The 18,582-nt window shown below is 40.5% G+C and overlaps 1 protein-coding gene across 1 annotated transcript; it reads right to left on the minus strand.

The window, feature by feature from the left end:
- Window positions 1-363: 363 nt before the first annotated feature.
- On the minus strand, window positions 364-18,033 carry KXD1 (KxDL motif containing 1). Its single transcript, XM_063457312.1, has 5 exons — window positions 17,936-18,033; window positions 13,806-13,915; window positions 13,396-13,548; window positions 3,429-3,475; window positions 364-1,514 (listed from the first exon to the last, which is right to left on the minus strand). Exons 1-5 carry the CDS (start codon window positions 17,981-17,983, stop codon window positions 1,282-1,284), a joined length of 591 nt encoding a protein of 196 aa, XP_063313382.1. The 5' UTR covers window positions 17,984-18,033; the 3' UTR covers window positions 364-1,281.
- Window positions 18,034-18,582: the final 549 nt, after the last annotated feature.

The following is an 18,582-nucleotide window of genomic DNA, read 5'->3' on the forward strand; positions in this document are numbered from 1 at the left end:
CAGATAACAGAATTGCTATACATTATTATATTTAAGGGAAACCTAGATGTTGTGTTCAACAATTTACAAATGTGCAAGGGTTTCCTAAAGCAGACTAGATTTAAAGAAAAAAAACTTTGACCCTTTTTTCTTTTCTTGTAAACAGTCTTTCTCCTTTTTTGCAAACCTTGCATGTCTCTTGCAAATAAATAGTTCACAAATTTCCTAAGTTCCTGTTTTGCTCTATATTGATATCATGTAAGTACACCCACGGGCTGTCGGAGGCCAAAAATAGTACACAATGAGGATAGACGGTCAGAGCTAATGAAACCAAGATTTGACTTACCGTAGCTGTATTTTGTTTCTGCAGAGGATGTATTTCTGTTTGTGTTTTTTTTTTGTTTTTTTTTTAATGGGAGATACATACAGAGTTAGACCAAAATGAGGTTTAAGGTGTTGTAAATGTGCTGTTGCATTGGATTTTAGCTGAATGCAGGCAAGTCATTTGTTGAAAGTCAGGCTTCGCATGGGTAAGCTAAAGAAGCAGCAAGTATCAAACACGTAAATAACTTTTTATACCTTACAAATTCAGAACATATAGACAGCTACTGTGGCTATAAGAAGGCATTGGCTATTCATGTTTAACACACTATGTGCCTTTAGGTGCTTATACATTAGCTTTAACTTACAACTAAATATGTAAGGGTGAGAAACGTGTTAAATGTTACATAGCAATTATCTCAAAGTAGCCTGTGTCCACTGCGGCCACATCTACATGTGCTGAATATTAAAGGTAATGAAATACAAATCATGTTTGAACCTACACTGTTAGCTGTTCAATATATCTCCATTGTACCCATATAAAGCATGTCCTTTAAAAGTTACACTGGTTAGTGCAGACTGTAAAAGCTATAAATCATAGACTAATATCAAGAAGAAGAAAAATGAAAAGAGAGTTAAAAATAAAAAGAGTAAAGTTGATACGGAGTAGGAGAAATATAGGAGTATGTTCATACATCTATATTGGCAGGGCACTGGAAAGGTGTTAGAGCAAACAGGAAAAATAGCACAAACCACACCAGCTGAGTAGATGGAAGAAAAGAGAGCACAGTCTTGGAAAGAGTACTGCCTCAGTTTGTGTGCATACAGAACCACGTTGACCCTGGGTTAACAGCACCATGCTCACTTCCATCTTCCGTGACATTTACCCCACTGTTAGGCGATGCATTGCTCTGAGGGGTGAAAAGAAAATCACACATGCCCTCAGTAGCGACTCTCAGATTCTCTACCCATTCCAGACCATTAGTCTTCATGGGCCAACTCATCGTCTGTCAGAAGTTGGCCATTAACAGATGGGGTGTCGGACGGAGCCTGGGACAAGTCCTCGAAGTCTTGGCTCAATGTTGGGGAAATAATAGAGGGGCTGGTGTCACAGGATTCTGTGCTTTGTTCTGATGTAGCAATAGTGGTTGCTGCACTTTTGGGTGTAGGGTCAAAATCATCATCCTCTTCTAAGACCGGGGATTCATGGACACCTAAGGTTGAAGGATCAACAAGTAAGCTGTAGGTGTAAATAACAACACATACTTACATTATATATATAGAGATAGATAAATAGATGTAAAAAAACGATAAAATTTGTATCTTGTAATACCTTTTTTACAAATTGTATCTGTTTTTTACTTTTACATCACTAGACTAATACTTCTACAATCTCTAATTGAACACGTCACGAAGATCATTATTCATGTCACCACAATACTTACTTTTCTAGAGTAAAAAGTTCTACAACTCATTCAAGAGTAAAAAAAAAAAGTCAAAAGAGTCACTCAAAACATTGCATCCACAGTGCTAATGGTGTAAGGAGGAGATGGGTGCAGTCCATTTATTTCTTGTCAAACCCACTTTTCAAGTTGTTTACAAACAAAATGGGGGTGGCCCTGCACCATAAGCCATCTAATTATAATGAGAGCAATAAACAAGTCACAAGAGAGTGCTGATAATGGACAACAGCTCAATTAGCCTGCCCTTCGGCGCGTCCCCGCTTAGTTCTCAAGCTGGTTTTAGCTCATCTTGTGCCATTACAGAGTGTACCAGACCATGCATCTCAGACTGATTCCACCCAAAAGGGCAGAACAGATCCAAAATACAGGCCAGCTCTCTCTGCCTGAGAGATACAGCAATCCCAGACAATCGTTTCAGCGTTGTTAGGCATCGTCTGTGCGGCATAGCCAATATCCCTCTAGGCACCGTGAGCAAAGGATCCACGTCTGGATTACCCTTTAAACTTAAGGAGAGCAAAAAACAAGTCGCAAGAGAGTGCAACTTTTTTTTTTTTGCTCACGTCATTCTAATGGCTACAACAGCAGCTTTGGGTGCTGGAGGACCCCTTGTTTCTTATTTGTCAAACCATTTAAAGTCAAGTGGAGTTTCACTCACAGCTTCGTAGCACTGAATATGCTGTAGTGGTTATGGTGCACAAAGTGTTGTTTAAAAATGATAGATATATAATTAAATTATGCAATCATTTTAAGTTATATGTCTTGTAATAAAAAATTTAAATCAATCAGCATTAAATTATTAAATATAGTTAAGCTAAATAAATTGAAATGTTTAGTAAACGTTTTGCAAGACCTATATAGCATGATATCTGTGTCTCATCTGAGCTGCAAGAATTAAAGCGACACTCCAGCCCCCTAAAGGACTTCAGCTTTATGGAGTTCTTTATGTGTGAAGAGTGTGCCTGTCCTCTTTTTTTTAAATTTTACAACAGGTTCATATTTCAATAGAAAGTGGCACATTTACAAATTAACTTTCTTACATCCCCTGTCTGCCAATCAGACAACAGATCCTGTTACTTCATGTTTTCTTTAGCTCAGTTGAGCTAAACTCAAGAGGCAGACAATGCCCAGAACATCTGCCTTGCAAAGACTTCTCAGTGAGTTGCATTGGGAAATTTTTAAAGGCACTCTCCAGTGCCAGGAAAACATATCCGTTTTCCTGGCACTGCAGGACCCTGCAGTGCCCCTCTCCCTCCCACCCCACATCCCATGTTGCTGAAGGGGTTAAAATCCCTACAGTGACTTACCTGAATCCAGCGCCGGTGTCCCTCGGCGCTGGGTCAGGCTCCGCCCATGCTCCTCCTCCCACAGACGTCAGCTGGTGGGGGAGACATAATGTGCATGCGCGGCAATGGCTGCGCACGCATTAGACCTCCCCATAGGAAAGCATTATTCAATTCATGCATAGCGTGAGGACGTCCAGCGTCGTTTAAAAAACACTTTTCGTGTTCTAAAAACACGGAAGTCCCTCTAGTGGCTGTCTGATAGACAGCCACTAGAGGAGGACTTAACCCTGCAAGGTAATTATTGCAGTTTATAAAAACTATGATTCAAACAGCATAAACAGATGTAATATTTAAACAGTGAATCTTTATAGAAGAAACTTACTGCTGAACGACTCTGGATATTGCTTTGACAACTTCCCTTTTAACATCCTGTATTGTAAACAAAACAAATAAAAGTTTAAAGAAATCAAATGTGTTGCATTAAAGCGGCACTGTCATGCTGAACTTGCCTTTCTTTAAATCGATTTCCTCTTCTCTCCCTCTGTCAGGATCTGTTCTTCATTTCTTCCTGTCTGCTCTAGTTTTCTTTAAAACATAAGACAAAGTAGGGACTACTTTTTCTTATGGAGATTTTCTATGCTTGACCAGCGGAGGAACAAAGTGTGCTTTGTTTCCGGTGATCAAAGCAATTTTTCTTTTTTTGTCTATACGTCATTTTTATTGTCTGTTTGAGAAATATAGGGTACAGAAGGGAAAAGTGGGGATAGGGGGAGCAGATCGTCAGTTGACACATAAACATTAGCATGGTTCACTTCACATGTCAGGTACATCCATTGTACACATATTATATTGGTACTCCGCTATATTCACGCCTGATGTATTCGTGTGGAGGCAGTTCTTTTTTTTTTTTATATATATAAATCTTTATTTTCGTTTTTTTTTTTTTAAAACAAATTCATTCGAGTGAAGACACAGCTTGCAACTGTGTAGTTTTTAAACACGGTACCAGAGATTATTTTCCAGTGACAAATCAATAAATAGTAATTATAAGTACCAGTCAGACCTTGCATTGGTAAGCATCTTCATTGGACAGTATTCTGCTGTGTCTTACATCTTACGTCCTTGCATTCATACAGACATACTTGTCATACATATCTCCTAAACCTTAACCATACCTCCTGCCCATTCTCTCATCTACGGATAGCTAAGGGGTCCAGACCTCATTATATTTTTCTCTAGATATCTTGGCTATCCCAGCTTCCATGTTGCGTTGGTATTCCATTTGTATACATATCTCCTGCCATTGTAACCCGCCCATTTGTCTCCAGTTTCTGGCCATAACTATTTTTATTGCCATACAAATGTGAATCCAAAGGATTTTTACTTTTGTATTGCTTTTTGGAAGGTCTAAGTGGAACAGGAACATTTGAGGGGTAATCTCAGTCCGAACGTCAAACATAGAGTCTGCCAGTTCCACTACAAATGATTTCATTGGTTTCAGCTCCTCACAGTCCCACCAGATGTGGGAGAATGTACCCAGCTCCCTACCGCATCTCCAACAATCTGGTAGGAGTGTGGGTTGAAATCTGTGAAGACGGGTAGGGACCAGGTACCAACGGTATACTAATTTAAAGTACACTTCCTGTATATTCACCCCGTGTATGTATCTTTTTACTGCTTGTAGGCCCAACAGCCAATCCTCCACTGAGGATGAAAAATCAAGTTCTTGCTCCCATTTATGCATTGCTGGCGCTTTGTCTATTTGTCTTTGGCTTCTTGCAAATTGGTTGTATCTAGAAGCGATTTTTTTTTTATAGTGAGATGCTACAAATTGGTCCATTGGGGAGCTTTCCGAGAAATCCTTCCCCATAGTGAAGGATTTTATTCTTAAATAATTAAAAATTTCCTTCGCTGGGAGATTGTATTTGGCTTGTAGTGTTGGGAATGGCAGCATTTTATTGTTATTTAAAAGTTCCGCTATTCTTTCTACGCCACCGTTTTCCCATTCTTGTATATTTATGTCCTTTATATAGAATTTTAGGATTGTTAGTGGGGCGTTTAATGATATATGTTTTGTTCCATATTTCTTTTTCAAGTGCTTTACGGTGTAAATCATTGTATTATTCATTGGGTTGCTAGAACTTATATTTTTTAAAAGTTCACTGTCGCACCACCAGAGTGATAAAGGTTCCAAACCGCCAAGATCTAATTTTTCAATGTCTAACCAGTTTGGTCTAGCCGTTGTGTAGTTGTCACACTTAATTAGGTGTGCCACCATATTGTTCATATATAATTTCTGTATATCTGGGAAACGGATCCCCCCTTCTTTCCAGTCTCTCTGTAGTATTTCCAGTGAGACTCTAGGTCTCCAATCTTGCCAGATATAATTTGATAGTTGCCTTTGGGGACCGCGTATCGTCTGGTATGTCACCCTCAGCGGGAGATTACTAAATAGGTATGTCAACTTAGGAAGGAGATACAAGTTTACTGCTTCGATCCTACCCAACCAAGAGAGTTCCAATCCCTGCCAATTTTTTAAGGTGTTCCTGAAATAGGTGGAAATATCAGTGTAGTTAAGTTCTCCAGTTTCTCTATAATCTAGAGAAAATTTTACCCCTAAGTATTTTATTTTATTTGTTTCCCAGTCGCATTTAAAATCTTTTTTAAGTTTATCTAGACCTGGTCCACTCAGGCCTTTTAACAGAATCTGTGTTTTCTTTATATTTATTTTATAACCCGAGTGTGTACCAAATTCGTTGATAAGCCGAAATACGGCTGGGATAGATCTAGTAGGATCTGCCAGGGTCAGTAGGACATCATCTGCATATAATGCAATTTTATTCTCGATCTTATTCACCTTTAACCCGCTGATGTCTACGTTCTGTCTGATCGCGGCTGCCAACGGTTCTATGGACAGGATATATAGCAGGGGTGCCAGAGGGCATCCCTGTCGCGTCCCATTTCTAATAGGGAACCAATTTGATTGAAACATATGTCCTGATACTTTTGCCTGCGGATCCTTATATAGCGCCAATGTGCTCTCCTTAAAGAAACCCTCGATGCCGAAGGCCCCCAGTACTTCTTCCATGTACTTCCAGTTGACCCGATCGAAGGCCTTCTCGGCATCGAGGGTAACCACCGCAAAGGGAGACAAGCTTTGATCTGCATGGTATAGGACATTCAGTAGTTTCCTAATATTATCAGATGTGCCCCTGCCCTCTACAAATCCACTCTGATCTATATGTACAATATTAGGTATAATTTGTTTTAATCTGTCAGCCAGAATTCTTGAGTATATCTTAATATCTAGATTTATAAGAGAAATTGGTCTGTAGTTTGAGGTATACGTAGGGTCCTTATCTGACTTAGGGATTGGTATTATGGTGGCCTGGAATAATTCCGTTGGAATGGCTTTATGGTTAGCGAGATCTTCAAATGTTCTTAATAAATATGGAGAGATTATGCCACTTAGTTTTTTATAGAAAATTAAAGAAAAGCCGTCTGGGCCTGGTGCTTTACCTGCTGTTAGAGCTTTAATGGTATTGCTAATCTGAATGGAAAAAGGAGCATTTAGTTGGCTTAATTTCTCCCTTGATATGGTTGGTAAACTTAATTTCTCCAAAAACTGTTTTGTTTCACCCTCGGATGGCTCGTCAAATTTTATATTATATAAGTTTTTATAATAGTCTTCGAATGCTTTAGCAATTTGAGTTGGAGAGATCATTTTTTTGCTTCCAACGGTTATATAATTTATAGATTGAAATTTATTTTTGTTTTTTAATTTATTTGAAAGACTTTTCCCTATTTTATTATTTCCGTAGTACCAGCTCTGTTTTAGAGTTAACATGGCTTTGTCAATCCTTTCTTGAGTTCTAATTAATATTTTTTCCCTAATCTCTTTAATGCCCTCCAAGATTTTATGGTCTATGGTAGATTTGTGTAGACGTTCTTGTTTTGCCAACTCGATGTAAAGCTCATTAAGCTCTTTTCCTTTCTGTTTTTTTATAGTAGCACCCATTTTTATGAGGCATCCTCTAATATATGATTTAAAGGTACACCATAGCATGGCATTGGAGACGTCCCCTGAGTCGTTACTTTCAAAAAATTCTTTAGATTGAGTACGTAATGCGTCTACACTGATTTCTGATTTTAATAGATTTTCATTAAGTCTCCATTTATCTCTAGATTTATATTCAGGGTTGTTTTTTATGACTAAACTTACAGGGGCATGGTCGGACCATGTTATTGGTCCAATTGACACTTTCTTAACTCGCTCCAGAACTTCAGGTTTTACCAAATAATAATCAATTCTAGTATATGTCTGGTGAACGTGTGAAAAAAACGTATAATCTCTTGCATCTGGATTAGACGTTCTCCAGGCATCATATAAACAGTTTTTTGCCATAGTAGTCTGCATCTTTGATAAGCCTGTTCTTTGCTTACCATCTATGTAAGCGGACTTGCTTCTATTCCTATCTGTTTTATCATCTATAATGCAGTTAAAATCCCCACCTATAATTAAGCTACCAGACGACACGCGGTCTATCTTTTGCATCAGATTTCCCAAAAACCTATATGGGGATTGGTTTGGAGCGTAGACGTTTACCAGGGTATACAAAATATCATTAATACGAACAATCACTATAAGGAACCTACCACCCGGGTCGGTCTCCTCGTGTATCAGCTCGTATTTTAATCGACCTGAAAAAAAGATTGCCACCCCTCTTTTCTTGCCCTTTCCCACCAGGTTGGATCTATGAACCACTGGGAATTTTTTATAATTCCATAGTTTGGGCTTTAAGTTAGACCAGTGAGTTTCTTGGACGAAACCAATATCTGTTTTGTTGTCAGACAGTAATTTATACAGATATCCTCTTTTCTGACCTGAATTTAAGCCCCTTGCGTTAATAGTTAGTATATTTAATGACATATTACCGCAGCTCACCCCACACCCTCCACCCCTCTATCCTCCCCTCACGTAGTATCCGACACACAACCTCATTCATACTCCCACCGGTCGGTCCTATAGATTTGGACCCCATAGTGGAACTCCAACTTTCGAATGCCTCATTCAAACCATAATATGAAGTACTCTGGGTAGTCTTCATATTTAACCCTGCTGCCGTCGCAGGACCCTGGACCAGGAAAGTGGGCCTTTTGTTCTTTGTTATGGTCCCTCTAACTTTCGTATTGTTCTGCCCTTCTTTTCCCTCTTTCTCTTCTCTTTTATCTGCTTCCTTCCATCCCCTTCCCTTCTCCTTCCCTTTTTCTGCCTTCTCCTTTTCATTTCCCTTTCCCTTTCTTTTTGTCAAGTCTGTCTCTGAAGGCTTAGTTGTATTCTTTCGTTATCCTGCACGAAATCTATCCCCCCTCTATTATATATCTTCCCCTTTTTCCCTTTCTTTCCCCTTTTCTTTTTCCCCTTTTTTCTCTGTTGTATTTCCTCGAGCAGTTCTATCCTCCTGTTTTGTCCTCTAATACTCCTTTCCCTGGCTCTTGTCTTGATCTATAATCTCCCTTCTCCTCCTTTTATATAATTGTGAGCTTTTATCCGTTGTGTAACTCGCTCGTTCGTTCCTTTCTATACATGTACGCATCGCTCGTTCCATTCTATACATATTCATTTTATAGTGTGTCCATTGGTGTAGCTTATGCTTTATACACTCTATATACAAATCATCATACTTGTGTCAATTGTGAAACACGTTTCATTCATTCCTTACTATTCATATACGTTTTTTAGTGTGTTTATAAAGTGTAGCTTATACTTTATGTTCATATCTCTTATGTTGCTATATATACAAATCATCATTAGGTTGTGTCAATTGTGAGACTAACTTCATTCGTTCCTTTCTACACATATACATTTTATGGTGTAGCGATAAATGTAACTTATACTTTATGCTATAGATTAAGTGTGACTTATACTTTATGCTCATATTCCCTTACGTGAGTATATATACAAATCTACCATTGTTACTCTATATGTGCTGTATGACAGTCTATAATTCTATAGACTTCTATATTTATAGACATTGTATGCCTGAGTGAGTGACTCATACACCGTGCCAAAACCTTTTAACACCTTTTCTAGTGAAAAAAAAAAAAAAAAAAAAGAGAAGGGAGAATTTGATTTGACTAAGGGATGAGTTCCAAACTTATCATCTTCTGTTTTAGTGCCAAATTGTCTCTGAAAATATGTGGTTTATCCTTGAAGAAGACCATAATTGCCGTCGGAAACAGCCATTTGTATCTTATATCCTTGTTCCTGAGGATAACCGTTTCTTCAGAAAAAGTTCTTCTTGCTTGTCTTGTCTGCGGGGATAGGTCCTGATAGACTTTTAAATGGCTCCATTCTTCCGTGTCAAGGATCCCGTTCCGTATCTTCTGCATTATTTGGTTTTTCATCCAAAAACTCGAGAAACAAACCATGACATCTCTTGGATAGGATTTGTCTGTTCCATTAGGTCTGGCCAGCCTGTGGAATCTTTCCAAGGTCTCGGGGCCCAGCGTCTGTCTAGGTAGTATTTTAGAGAATAGACTGATCAAGTGCGAGTATAGTTCTTCTTGTGAGATTGATTCCGGTATACCTCTGACTCTTACGTTATTTCTCCTGGAACGATCTTCTAAGTCCGTCAGTTTCTTCTCAGTGTCCTGCAATCTCTTTTCTAGCTGTATATTGGATGTTTTAATTTGTTCATATTCCTCTTGGATTTTTTGTAATATAATTGCCTGGTTAGTAAATTTTTCTGAGAGAGTAGCAATTTCTGCTCTGACATCTTTAGAGTTGTTTTCAATATCCGCTTGAATCTTTTTGTATAAGTTGTCTAACATTTGAGTTAGCAGTTGTTGTGTCAATCCCTGCGGGTTTTTTGACAGATGTGGTGAGTCGTCCTCTGATATGTTTGATATTTGAAGGGCGGAGAGCTGAGCGTTTTCTAGCGGTAGGGACTTGCGTTGCCTCTCTAAGTCTGTGCTAGGCACTTTAGGTGAATAAAATGTGCCTATTGTTGCCTTCTTTTTGTCCATGTTTTGGACTTTATCTTTATCTTTTTTTGCAGGCATATGTGCTGGACTTCCAGTTTAGACTTTATGCTCTGCTGGAATTTGCTGCTAATAAGTATTTCCTATGTCGGTTTTAGCGGGTGTTTAGCGGGTGTTCCTTTCCAGGTTGCTATACCATGTATATCCCTTTAATTTATCTCTTATTTGTCTCTTATTTATCCGAATATACCGGGGATGTCCCTTTAAGTTATCTCTTAAAAGTCTTTCCTCTCCACTGCAGCACCAGTTAGCTGCAGTTAGCTGCCCCTTTAAATTAGCTCTGATTTCTCAGATGTAAATGTAAATATAGATGTAGAGTAGAGGTTTGGTGGCAAGCAGGAGACCAAATACGGTTTATTATCCGCGGAGATTAATTATTTAGATGGTTAATTCATATACGATGAGAGAAATTTTGCTCTGACGAAATCGTTCTTCTATATACATGCACAAGTACCATCAAACTGTAGGTATATACTTATCAAGCTCGATGAGCAGCAAAAACAGCCCGGTAATAGACCCGTTTTGAACAAGATGAGGAACTTCAGGGGGGGGTAAGGATCAATGACAGGTAAGTGCCCCAGAGTTACAGCTTTACTTTGTATCTCTATAGAGTTTTTAGTAAAACTTACGGCAAACCTGTAGAGGATTTCTCGGAGGAAGAGATGACAGGTGGGCAGGTGGATACCTCAGCTGCAGCGTCACAGTGTTGCATCTATGTTGCTTCTATGTTGCCTCATTCATCCGCAGCAGCTCACAGGATCCACGACCGTCCGTAGCAGATGAACTGGGTGGCAGGTTAACTGCTCCGCCGCTCAGCCTGTAGCTTGTACCACGCTGCTTTCAAATTCTCGGCGTTCCAGCGACCCGGCGCTCTCACCGCCCTGATTGCTCCGGCTGCTGCATTACCCTACTTCCTGGTCCGCGGGATCGCGGCTTACGTGCGCTCCGACGTCACACACTGCCCGCCCATCGCCGTGTGTGGAGGCAGTTCTTTTTATGGTAGCACGTCTGGGGTCATCTCTAGCGTCCCTGTAATCCCCTTCAGCTGTTCTCCCTAGGTAGGTCATATGTCAAAGCAATTTTTCCACATTTCTCACCTTTCCTCCGTGATCTCGCGATGCTTCCTGTCAGTATTCCCGAACGTCCTGTCACATAGACAGAACGCCGGCGAAACGACCAAATTTCGTCCTGACAGAATGAGAAGTTTCTCCATTCGTGTTAGGATGCAATTTGGGACTAGTAAATTTGGCTGAAAGACAAAGTCTTTCAGCCTTTTGGTAGATAACTCCCTAATTCCCACGGTATTAGGGAGCTATCTACTAAGCAGCTGCAAGATGCAGCCAAGGCACGAATAGGATCAGTTTCATTCATTAGAATGAAATTGCAATCCGAACAAAGTCCCGAATTGCGTCCAACCATGAATGAACAAACTGTTCTCATTCTGTTAGGACAAAATTTGGTAGTTTCGCCGGCGTTCTGTCTAAGTGACAGGACGTTCGGGAATACTTACAGAGATCACAGAGGAAAGGTGAGAATTGTGGGGAAATTGCTTTGATCACCGGAAACAAAGCACACTTTGATTCTCCGCTGGTCAGAGATGGTCAGGCATAGGAAACCTCCATAAGACAAAGTAGTCCCTACTTTGTCTTATGTTTTAAAGAAAACTAGAGCAGACAGGAAGAAATGAAGAACAGATCCTGACAGAGGGAGAGAAGAGGAATCGATTAAAGAAAGGTAAGTTCAGCATGATAGTGCCGCTTTAAGTTGTTGTTTTTTATTGGATGAGCATATTGTAAATTGTTTTGTTTGTTTTTTTAAAGTGAACTCTATAGACTTGAGTCTTTTTCAAGTTGGGTATAAAATTACATCTGTTTTTTTCCCCATTTGTAAGCTATTTAAACAGGTTAGGTTCAATGTACTGTAACACTTTGAGAAAGCCTCTGTGGCGAAACGCGTTAGTGTTTTTATAAGTGTTTTAGTTTAGCTATTTTTTCCTTTTATTAAGTGGTCTTTAAATAAAAAAAATGTCACTGAAATTGGACCTTCCTGATTTTACCATTGAAGATTTTATCTGGAGGATTCACCCATTTATTTCTTTGGTGGGGAAGATACCACTTTTGCTGTATGTGATTGAGCAAAACGTGGCTTGCTCTCCCTATGCGAGTATACCTCCTTTTATTATTTTCTTTTTATATATAACAGAGAGCACTGTATACGGTTTTATTTTTATTTCTATACTGGAGAATTTCATGCTGCAATTTAAGATAAATACACCCACTCCTGACACCAAAGCGACCCACTGACCTGGGACACTCACCCTCAAAGGACCAGAAGCACCCACATATCCACAGGCAGAGATCATACCGTCCAGGCGTATACCTCTGGAGCGGATCATAAGCTCCAGAACATTGTGAGTGTTTTTCCTTTATTCTTTTATTCACCAGTTTCAAGAAATATTACACTATATTCGATCTCTTGCTCTTCTACATATATACAACGCAACACCTATACGGACCTGTGAGCATCCTGAAGACGCTGCTTCCCTACACCCCTTGAAAGTATGTAACTGTGTTAACTGAAAGCAGTGCCATAAGCACTGCGCCAGTGTGCGTACAACACGGTTAGAGAATTTAATACAGGTAATTTCTCAGTTAGATGCCGAGTGAGCGTACCCCCTAAAGATGACACTGAAACACTTAAGTGCAGATGAGGTGAGTAAACAAGCTTTTTACGTACCTCTGCTTCTCTATTTACCCCAGTAAATGCTGAAATGGCATTAAGTGGGGTAAAGGAACAAAGAACTGTAACTTCTCTGAGTTTTTTTATTTAAATAAATGTCACATTACCCTTCAACATCTTCCATGTGTGGGACAAAACGAAAATCTCAAACCACACGTGATGGTTAACATTAAGGTTGTAGCCTTTTTAAAAGCAAAGTTGTATAAAGACAAGCGTATCTATCTTGGTTTTTATACTCTTAGGCTAGGCACCTGCATAACTTGCTCCTCTTGATCCCACACTGACTATGGACACCACTACAAAAATTATACTGAAATATACTGTCACAACACAAATACTCTTTGTAACCATTAATGCAGTCAAAGCCCAGCCCAAACTGTGACACATGCTGGGTTAGGAGTCCGATCCTGGCAGAACTCTTAAACCCTACTTGACCCTACAGTGGTGATATCACTGGTTCTGGAAACTGATACCTCAAAATACTAACAACGTTTGTCACTAGCATATAGTTTAAACTGGATAAACATGTTATTCAGATTCACAATTATAAACACTAGGCTTCATACCTGATCCTCCTGAAGATCATGTCCAAGTCCTTTTTCATCTCCACCAATGTTTTAGTGTGATGTACAAACCGATCATTCATTTGCTGCAATCGTGTGCTAGATAGATTGTTAAAATTAAGCAGCATTTCATTGGTTTTCTCAAACCGATCAAGCCTGAGGAACAGAAGCATGTAATCATCAAAACAAGAAACCATACAGTAAGTTTAATGGGATAGTAATAAATAAGACAGTAATACAATATCAAAATATCTGAACTGGAAAAATTCTTTAACTGCGATATAGTCACAGATTGGCTCCTTTAGCCTCGATTTTACCAATTGAATTTTAATTAGCTACAATCTGGAGTTCAGTGGAGTTCAGAAAAAGAAAAATACAATTCAAAGACCCTACAAGAGCTTATTTGTACTCACATGTGTCTCTGAGCCAGAATAATAGCATTTACATCTTCAGAGTTAACCATATTTTGAATCCTGCTACAAAATACTCCTGAAGCAGTTGGTTCCATTACTGGGTCAGTGGCCTGTATGAAAAAAATATATATATAAAATGATCATAATTTGTGTAAAGAAAACAACTTTATTTTACACATCACTGCAGCTTAATGGTGACAGGAGTCACATTAAACCTCATTAATCCCACCTCCTACACCCAAATCTCATCTCCCTGGAATCTGCAGCAAAGATTGATTTTCAGTTTCTGCATTCAGGCAGACAAGCTTGTACTTCCTAAAGGAGAAAGGTTATTTACTCATGTATGAATTGTTGGGAGTTCAAGGTGATTTTAGGTCAAATGTCTGAATTTGAGGTCAAAACAGCCATTAAAAAAAAAAAACAAAGGGGGGCGGAGCCAACAGCCGAGCTGAGCGGTCGCATCTTCAGGGAGCTCCGTGCCATTACAGGCCTAATTCCACAAAACTACAAAATATTCCCCCCCAAAACCAAACCACTCGACCAAGCTGTTCGCCCCAACAAACTAGACAACATGGGGAAGAAAAGTAAAAAGCTAAAAGCAGACGGAACACGTCCGGGAGCAAGTATTGGGGACTTGTGGCGGAGGGCGCAAGAGGCCCTAGAACCCAACATGGCGGACTACACGGGCTATGTGGACGACTTTACCAATTCCGATGACCCGTTCTCAGACCAAGAAGAGGTGGCTTTACCCGCTTCAAAACCACCGACAACACCCAAGGCACAAACGGATTCAGCTCCGGTCACAAAGGTGGAGATGAGGGAGCTGTTGGCAGAGCTCCGACGAGGCATCCAGGCCGACATGGCGGAGATGAAAAGAGACATCCAAGGCCTGTCGGACCGCGTGGATATCGTCGAGCGAAACACGACGAGCCACGCACAGCAACTGGCCGCTATGAAGAGAGATATCACCACCCTACGGCTGCAACACATCCAAGCGGAACACAAAATGGCGCCAATGGAAGACATGCGGCGGGCCCAAAACCTCAAGATCAGGGGTATAGCGGAATCGATCTCGGATGCCGAGGTGCCTCACCTAATCCGGCGTCTGGTAAGCACAATTCTCCCCGCAAGACAGGCCAAGGGCATAAACATCGACGGTGCTTTCCGCATACCCAAACCCACGACAGCCCCACAGACGGCACCCAGGGACGTTATCGTCAAATTCCATCAACGCCAGGATAAAATGACAATAATGGCGGCCACCAGAGGCAAGACACCGTATGTCTTTGAGGACATGTCCCTCTCTTTTTACACTGATCTCTCGAAGGGAACAATGCAATGGCGCGCAACCCTTAGGCCCCTCACCACCTTATTACGCGCATGCAACATACAGTACCAATGGCGCCCACCCCGCAAACTGCAAGTGCTGCACGGGTCTGATACCTATCTAATCTCCGACCTCCCAGAGGCTACAAAGCACCTGGCGGCATGGGGCCTCCCTCAGGATGCCATCCGACAGCCTAACAAGCCCTCCAGCTCCCGTATGGGGAATCCGGCCACCTCCGAGACATTTGTCCCGAGACACTCAACCGTTACAGCAATAACAGCGGACTCACGCTGAGACAGACGGACTTAAGGAACCTCACCTACCATTTTGTTGCTGGCCCTTGGACTGAATGATCCCAGGCGACCGCGGTCCGACCCCACGACCATCCCATGAGGAACACCTGGAACACCGGCTGCCCGACACCTATGGCATACACCCAAGATGCCCACCTGGACGCAGAACAAGACATTTGACGCACTGTTCGATCTATAATTGATTGCACAACCAGAGATCTACACTCTCCCTTACGATTTGTTTTATTATTGTTTTCGTATTGCTACCTGTCTTATTGTATACTTTTGCTCAGTTACTACAAGACGCACAATGTTAACGTCTGAGGTTGCCTCCCCGACCACTCTTAAGGATATGTGACCTCTCTTAGAATACTTACCAGAGACCAGACTTGTCATTTAGACCTGTTAACCTACCTGAACCCATAGGACCTGTCCACAGAGTTATAACACCATTTAGTGCCTCACCGCGGACACCTGCGCTCACCCTCTCACTGACCACCTATAGGCCTCCTACTGCGACGGCCTGCCCCTTGATAACCCAAGCAAAGCATCGGTATGCCGCATAGACGGGCAACTTCGGACTTAGCACCAGTAGCGCTAGCGGACATATACCAAAGGCTCCGTTTCACGACAGAACCCAGCCCACACACTGATTGTAGATTTTGGCCCCTGCTGTTCGGCAATCGCTGTACATAGCCCGATGTTAGTTTAACATAGCGTGTCACCGTTATGAATATGATGTACAAAATACAGAGGTAACATGTCACTCCGGGACCCGGGTAGTACCCGAGAGCTTCGGCCTAGGGCCTAACCCCCCCCCCCCCCCCCCCAACTACTTCTTTTATCACTGACCCGCTAAAATCCCCACACAGAACTTAATCGTTCCTACTTCAAGTCCTTAGCGCACCCTACCAGCCCAGAGCAGCAATACAGGGCTGACACTTTCCTGCTCCCCCACTAGGTAAAACGATACTTAGGGACTTAACCTAAGTAACTTCACCTCATACCTGCCTAAGGAGTACTCAGCTCACACTCACAGTGAAACAAACTGTGCTCCCGCTCACAAATGGAGCAATAGAGGTTACTTATCTCTGCATATAGAACCACCCTCGAGTCCACCCATGTTGTTCTTGATTTTATTCATGTTTATAGCCAATCTGCTACCTGACAGATCTTTCTCTTTGCTGTTATATGTTCTTTTTGTAAAAGGCAGATATTATGCGTAACGCTTACCACTTAATTTACGCGCAGCTAGCTATATCTCGAAACATGCCATAACATCCCAGTGAAGCCAACTAGTCTGACACTCTTGTATAATCAGCTCTTACAATCTATGTTTAAGCCTGTTTAATATGTAATACCTCACAAAACAAAAAAAAAAGTGCTTTGGCCACCTGATACCCACTGTAACAAATGTATCGCACTAAACAAATGGAATGCCGTTGGGGTACCATTTGTAAGTATGTACCATTTATAAGCACTGCAAAAATAAAGAATTAAAAAACAAAAAAAACTCCAAATTAGCTATTCTTTTCATATATATTGATTCAAAATGTAAAATTCACACTTAAGGAATAGAATTGATGTGTTTTAGAAAATGTGCTTTGAGAGTTGCATTCCGCAATAGCGAGAATACTAGGAAACAGCTAGCACTCCATTCTTGCACTCCGGCTAACTTGAAAAACAAATAAATTGACAATTTTGTGCAATAAAACATTTTTTTTTTCAAGTATGAAAAATACATAAATGCCATCTCAGAGTTCTGGTGACATATGATGTATTTTGCAAATAAGTACTGACTTTAAATAAAAAGTTCTTTAAACAAGGTGTAACAAAATATTTGAATGGTTTGGGTGTTAAATTGTTCACAACGTCTGTCCAAAATGTTCACATGTAACTCTAGCAGTAAACAGGAACTTATGCATGACAAAAAAACTTTTAGGGTGTATGTCATATCAGTATATGTCTTAAACTGCTATCTTTAAAGAAATATGGAACAAGCAAGTACTTTGTGAGACACTGATAGAATACCTAGTGTGTCCATTAGGAAAATAAATATATGTGACAGCACCTACAAAAAAGCAATTATTCTTATGGAATGTTAATTGCAGATTACAAGTCACTGAAAACTCCCCAAAATGTTTGCACACATCCCACATACATAAAAAAAAAATATCTTCTGGTTAGACTTTAAAAAAAAAAATAAACTAATAATAATAACAATAACAACAACAACAAAGTGAATAGAGGAAGTAATTGGCATGGCAGCAGATTTACCCACTCACTGTCAGATTAGAATAGATTAGCTCAGATTTAAATACAATAAACACATATAATACTGTGTAGCAAGTAGAAACACAATGGTACATATGCACTTGACAGGAACACAGATCCAAGCAATAGATCAATGATGGCTTTCTAGAAGGATGAAACGAATCTGCAAATTGATGCAAGTGACAGTTATAGCAACACCTCATTCAGAACATGAGACCATGCAATGTTCAGATTACCGGGGGAGTCAGATGGCCATGGGAATCCTGCAAATCCTTGCTCATCATCAATAACTCTCCCCCAACATGCAGCCACCGGCAATAGTCAAGCACTTCCTGGTTGCCATGTAATCTCGTGTCTGATTGGACAGCACTGCTTGCTTTCCGGTAGGATGTTTAAGAGCCAGCCCCCTGCCCTGCTGGTCAAATCCTAGATACTTATTCCTGTCTACACAGGGGTGGTGTTTAGAATGCTTGTTAGAATGCTTGTTGGAATGCTGGGCTGTCTTAGAATTAGATGCTGCTGCTGCCGCCTATGGGGTGAAGCGTTAGTTGGTTTTACTATTAATATGTATAAATTACATTTTGCAACAATAGAATAGTTTCATAATACTTGTTCCTAACATTCTGTTAAGAGTATGATTCAAGGAGCACTCCACTGAATTTGGTTTATTTCTCACTATTTAATAAATAATATCCCCAAACAAAAAAAGCTTTTTTTTTTTAATTTTTTTTTTTTTTTTTGCACGTTTTCTTTGGGGTTAATATGTAAAAATAATAACTCCTTGCTTTCTGCAGCATTTGCATGCTCTCCGCTTTATCCCAGGCACAGACTGTCAAATTGAGAGGCCTCTGTGCTGGAGCCGTCAGCACACCTACACTCCATC

Source organism: Pelobates fuscus, chromosome 5 (genome assembly GCF_036172605.1).
Source record: "Pelobates fuscus isolate aPelFus1 chromosome 5, aPelFus1.pri, whole genome shotgun sequence".
Lineage (NCBI taxonomy): Eukaryota > Metazoa > Chordata > Amphibia > Anura > Pelobatidae > Pelobates > Pelobates fuscus.